The sequence below is a fragment of the Crocodylus siamensis genome, chromosome 6, assembly GCF_052110815.1.
Source record: "Crocodylus siamensis isolate JL-2025a chromosome 6, ASM5211081v1, whole genome shotgun sequence".
In the NCBI taxonomy this organism is placed as follows: domain Eukaryota; kingdom Metazoa; phylum Chordata; order Crocodylia; family Crocodylidae; genus Crocodylus; species Crocodylus siamensis.
The window spans coordinates 45,777,619-45,783,627 of record NC_143400.1 but is presented as its reverse complement, the minus strand read 5'-3'; the positions used below and the strand labels follow the sequence as shown (position 1 = coordinate 45,783,627).

Sequence of the window (6,009 nt, the reverse complement as noted above, 5' to 3'; positions counted from 1 at the left end):
TTATGACGCTGATCTCAAGAGCATGTTTCTGAAGCAGTTCCTGAGCATTGCCCTCCCCTCTTCAAGGAGCAGGATGTAGAGAAGGGGATCTGTGATGTTGCCCAACGTGGTGAGGCTCTTTGCCACCTGGTTGTAGGTGAAGAACTTCTGCTCCAGAGTACATATGTCAGGGTCTTGTGACTTCATTTGGGGCTTCCACAGGAAAATCACCTGATAAGGGAGGAAGAGCAGGAAGAAGGAGACAATGATGAGGGAGATAAACCAGCACATGTGCCGCTTCTTCTCCTGCTCCAGGAACGAAACCTGCCTAATCTTGCACAAGACCTGGATGTTGCAGAAACCCATGGAGATGCAGGGTAGGAGGAAGGAGATGCCCATGACGGCCCATCGGAAGCGGATGTACCGTTCAGCTTGTGGGTAGCAGTCATAGCAGTGGTCTTCTCCCGGTTCCTGCAGCCAGTTGCCCAAGGAGCAGAGGCCAATGACCATCACCCACGTGGCCGCACTGACCTTGGCAGCACCATGCATTGTCACCAGCCTTTGGAACTGCAGGGGGTGGACCAGGCCGAGATAGCGCTCTGCAGCAATGAGGCACAGGAAACCGTTCTTGGCGTAGAAGTTTGTGAGGAAGATCAGGTGGACCACCTGGCAGGTGATCTCCCCCAGGTCCCAGCAGTGATCCCGGCAGCTGTAGTAGATCCAGAAGGGCAGTGTCAAGGTCTGCAGCAGGTCAGCCACCACCAGGTTCATCCCAAAGACCGAAAGGACCACGGCCTTTTTCATCTGGGACACCAGGACCCAGACTGCCAGGCAGTTCAGAGGCAAGCCAGTCCCTATTACCACAGAGTAGATGGGAACGAGGAAGTACTTGGTGGTGTTAAAAGCCACGGGGCAAAAACAGCTGGGCGTGTAGTTGGTGCTCATGATGTACTCTCTGCCCTAGCAGAGGACAGGGTGTCTGCCAAGGGCCTTGGTCACTGTCCCACAGGAAGGAGGCCCTCGAGCTTGACTCCTGAAGATCACCTCACCTGTTTCTCCAAGGGAGCTGCCCTGCTGAGGGAGCACAAGTCACTTTACACGCTCCCCGTTCCTCAAGGGATCTACAAAAGACACAGAAAGTCTGGATACGGTAGGGTTGGGGGCACATGCAAACCACACAACTCCCCCCACTCACCCTCTCTTTATCAGGCTGAGTGGTCAGGATTTCATAGCCCACACTCTGGGATCTGGTCCTCTGATTGCAACAAATGCTGTAGCCAAGCTGGGCTGCCTGATCAAATCTGGTCACAGCTCTCTGCTCTCTCAACCCACCAGGCCAATGACTTGCTGTTTTTTTTTCCTTTCCTTTTATTTTTCATTCTAAAAGGCAAGGAAATCCCTGCAAACCTCAGCAAACCAAGCAGAAATTTAAAGGCACAAGGGTCAGGGCTTTCCTGCTCTGGCCTAGTAAGCTCCCTAGAGCATCCCACAGCTGGGGAACGAAGAAGAGCTCTTGCTTCCTCTGCATCTCTGCTGAACACTAAGTAAAGGTGGCTTCAGCTGAGGCAGAGCAGAGCAGGTCACCCACAGCAGTGGAAATGAGATTTCTACACAGCCCCCTGCACTACAGTACGAGCAAGGCCACTCATAGGAAAATTGCCATTTTGCTTTGGTTTTGGTTGCAACACTGCAAACGTGGAAATCCAGTCCCATGCTGCCTCGACACATCTTGGTTTCCATTCCCTCAGTCGAATGCAGCCAGTGGCTCAGTTTCTGAGCTCAGGACTTGGTTTGTTCACAAGCACTACCTAGGATCCATTCAGTCCTGTGTGCCGTAGCACTGAAATAGCAGCAGTGGCTGGCCTTCCTAGCATAAACCCTGTCCTGTACCACAGACACCTTATCCTGGGCAGAACTGCTGCGATAGCTTGTGGACAAGTGATATTAATCTGAAATACAGAAGAGTGTGAAAGAGGGCCTCAGGGTCCTGCATTTTTACAGGCAGGTGGTAAACAGACCATTGAAAGTTTGAGATAGAAAAAACCCACAAGGGAAAGAGGTGTTTTAGGGGCCGTGCAAGGGAGAGCAGCTGTCAACGCTAGTCTTCAACAACGGCTTGAACTCCTGGGTTTTACTTGTATCTTCCTTCAAGGACTTTGCCTGAACTGCAGCTGTTGTTGCATTCACATTCCTGGGGCACTGCAGTTCCATCTATCTCACAGTCCCAAGTCACAGATCACCACTTCCCATCATTTGCTGCCATGGCAGAGCTGTAACATGCCTGTCTTCTTTTGGACCCGACGCTGCCTTGCAGCGCTGCCAACATAGCTGGCTCTCCACCTCCTTCTCTCTGATTTTCCTTCTGCCTTGTCCCAATAGTACAAGCACTAGGCATATTCTAGAGGTCTGCTTTAGCTGAAACTATTAAACCAAGGTTATTTGCATATATTAGGTACATTTATATAAATCCCATTAATGCCTGGGCCCTGTGCTGGAATTTTTGGAGCACCGTTCTATTACGCTTTCCGTGTCTGCGTTGAATAATGAAAGTGTAAGGATGCAGCCCTCACTCACCCCTTTCTCCATGTTGTCATGCCTATCTGTTGCATGATTTATTCCCCTTTTGCTTTGTTCCCCAGGCCAACATCAGCTGGAGGCCCCAGGAGTCAGCATCATAGAGTTTGGGCAGAATTTGTTAGATTGGATCATGCCAAAATCCTTCTCAAAATCAAGCAAAACACAGATACTTAAGACAAGGCAGCGTGTTTCCGAGAGACAAGGAGGAGCTGTGTTGGGGAAATCAAGCAGAGTCCTGCTGGCTTCCCTGGGAGCTCAGGGGAGGAGAGGGGAAAGGAAGCATAGTACTTAGGGTTGGAAGGGACTTAAACAGATCATCAGGTCCGACCCCTATATCAGATCCAAACTTCGTGCCAAGAATGGCTTCCTGTGCCTCATCGCTGCAGAACGCTATCTTAGCCTGGTCCACCCCTGGCAATTTCATGAGCTGCAGACAATGTGTGGTGTTGCCAAGTCACCACGGCCACATGGGTGATGGTCATTGGCCTCTGCTCCTTGGGCAAATGGGGGTAAGGAGACAGGGACCCATAAAGCACTCACCTTGAGGTCCTGCTGCTGCTTTGGTGTGTGGTGACAGCTCGGTGCTGTGCTCTGGCTCTGAGCTTGTCTCTCTCAGTGGTTTCAGATGCGTACAATTGTGGTTCAGTTAAGTGACACTGAGAAGATGCGTCACATCACAGACAGCCGCGATGTGGTAAGCAGGAGAAAGCACATGGGGAAAGAGCACATATAAGTTGGGAGCTGAGAACTTCACACCAGAACCTGCCGTCTTCGCACGAAAGAGCAGAAAAGGGGAGGGTGAGGGACAGGTGCCACTACACACGTCCTCCCCATGACATGGGGATCCCACCAACAGGCAGGCTGAGGTGTCCCTTGGCTAGCTGAGGTGCCCTAGGGAAGGAGTGAGAAATACTCCAAGACTCTGGGTCAAGGAATGGGGTTTTCCTTCCCTAGGACATCAGCCCCAGCAGTGCCCCAGGTCAGTCAAGTCATTTCCAGGATGAAGCTTTCCAGTGCTTTGCCTGCATAACAAGCTGGGTTGGTTGTAGCACAGTGTCCTGGGGGACGGAAATCCCAAACTGAGTCAAGCCTCATGGACAGGTCAACAGAGGAGCTAGGGGCTGCCTGAGTCATGGGTCCTGCCCTGTTTGTCCTGGCCCAGCTGGGACTCCCGCAGAGAGGAGCCAGGAAGGACAATGATGGCTAAGCAGGACCATCCTCCAGCCCCCTGCTCTCCTCTTCCCGCCACCGCTGCATCTCTAGGGGGTCTGGGACATGGTCTTGGTGGCTGGTAACAAGCAGACAAAGCCGCCTGGGGGGGGCATAGATTTACAACCCCAGAGATGCTTTTTCTTGTCCCCCCTCCTTCTCCCTCCCTGCAGCAGAAGGATTGGGCACACTGGGACAGCCAGTGAGGGGACTTCTGTTTTTAGGACCTGGCTACCACGTGGGCTAGGAGGTCAGGAATGGCTCTCACAGCAGGGTGTGACAGAGGCAGTCTGCAGGGGGGGGAGGGAGGAGCATTGCCCAACCGCAAAACACTGGGTGACCTTTGCAGACAGAGTGCTTCATAGAATCATAGAATCAGTGAGTGGGAAGGGACCTAGACAGAGCATCGAGTCCGACCACCTGCCATGGGCAGGAGGGAGCACTGGGGGTGGCAGGGGTCAGAAGACCCCAGCCAGGTGTCTATCCAGTCTCCTCTTGAAGATTTCCAGGGAAGGTGAGAGCACCACCTCTCTGGGAAGCCTATTCCAGGCTCTGGCCACCCTTACTGTGAAGTAGTTCTTCCTAGTATCTAACCTAAAACCTTTTGAGCAAGTGCTGCTCTGCTCCTGACCATAAAGAGAACCCATAACAGTGATGGGATGAGAGAGACATGCTCATGTGCCCTGAGCACACACTGCCCAAGCCCCCTGGCCCCCATGCAAATATGTGCACATGCTGGGGCCCCTGAGACACCCAGCTGCTTTGTTCCTCTCCTCCTTGCCCAGACTCTTCCTGTGCTCTTCTCTGCTGAGAGAGATTAACGGGACTCGAAGCACAGCTCCCAGCCTGACAGAGCCCCACTCCAAAGGGGTTCTTGGCATCACTGAGGAGCTCTGCCCTATCCCAGGCTACCTTCACCCCCTGTCCCCTTCATCTTCACGCTGCTTCAGCTCTCCTGGGCCTCCAGGCTTATCTGTCCCCAGCAACTCACACATCCCACCCAACTCAGAGCTCACACTCTCACAGCAGCCTCATCATACAGTTGACCAACCCCACCTCAGACCACAGGGATTTGGCCCATCTGACCTCAGGCTACTCAAGGTGTTGACACCTATTCCCCCATCACCCCTATGCTCCCTCCTTGCAGCCTAATCAGCTTATGTAGTGCCGGATTACAGAGGATTGTCTGCCTCCTTCCCAAGGGGGAGGCAGGAGGAGTGGGTTGCGTCAGTGTGCTGGGGCATAGGGACAGAGCCAGGAGTAGCATGAGGGGGCCAGGACCTTGTACAGACCCTACGCAGGCCAGGAGTGGGTGCTTGGGCTTTGCTTCTGTTCCTCTCCTGCCCTGGGCATCGTGCAAAAGGTTCCACCTAAGGCACAAGAAGACAGCCCCAATTCTAGGTGTCACGTGTACAAGCACCCAGAGCCCAGTTGTCATGACCATTGCTCTCTGGGGAAATGGGTCCCTGGCCCTGCTGCCCCTCACACAGAGACCTTTCAGGGGACCTTTCAGAGACCTTTCACCTGCAGGTGCTGCAGGACAGAGTGGGGAATAGGCACAAACAGCCCACCCCAAAGGCGTAGAGAGAAGCTGGGGGACAGCACAGACAAGTCTGCAGCACATGGCAGGCTGAGAGAGTCATAGCCAGGGGGTTGCCCTGCTTTTGTTCAGTGTCAGCCAGGAAAATTATCCACCAAGCAACGCAGTGGCTGCAGGGATCCTAGGGCTGGGGTTCAGCCAAGAGGGGTGTTGGGGGAGCTAGGGGTGCAAAGGAGTTGGCTGCTCAGTCCAGCTCACAACAGCTCTGTCTCCCCTGGGGGCATCTTGCTGCTGAGCCCCTCACCACCCCTTCCAAGTGGGGCCTGGGCCCCAGGGCAGGGGCTTGGGCCACTGACAGATGGCAGCAGATTAGCAGGGCAGAAAATCCCCTGTCCTTCCGGCGGGGCAGACAGCAAGGGCTCTGGCAGTGGCACAGCACTCGGCAGGGCAGGCAGGATACTGGGCAGCTGTGGCGGGGGCTATGGTGAGACAGGCTGGAGGCAGACACCCAGGGGGAACCCCGGGAGAGGGCCACATCTCCTGGTGCCCCCAGTCCTGAGGTGCTCACGTGGGGATGGAGCAGGCAGGAGTCTGCTCCCACCAGTCCCCTCAAGACCTGGTGGAAGGCAGGATCCCCCCAGCTGCCCCTCCCCAGCCAGGCGCCCGGGCTGGGATCTCGCTGAAGGCCCACAGGTAAGCGCAGC

General features: G+C 54.5%; 1 protein-coding gene across 1 annotated transcript; it reads right to left on the bottom strand.

Moving 5' to 3' along the window:
- Window positions 1-924, bottom strand: LOC149862578 (G protein-coupled receptor 4-like). The gene has a single exon (XM_090053998.1). It carries the CDS (start codon window positions 922-924, stop codon window positions 1-3), a length of 924 nt encoding a protein of 307 aa, XP_089910124.1.
- Window positions 925-6,009: the final 5,085 nt, after the last annotated feature.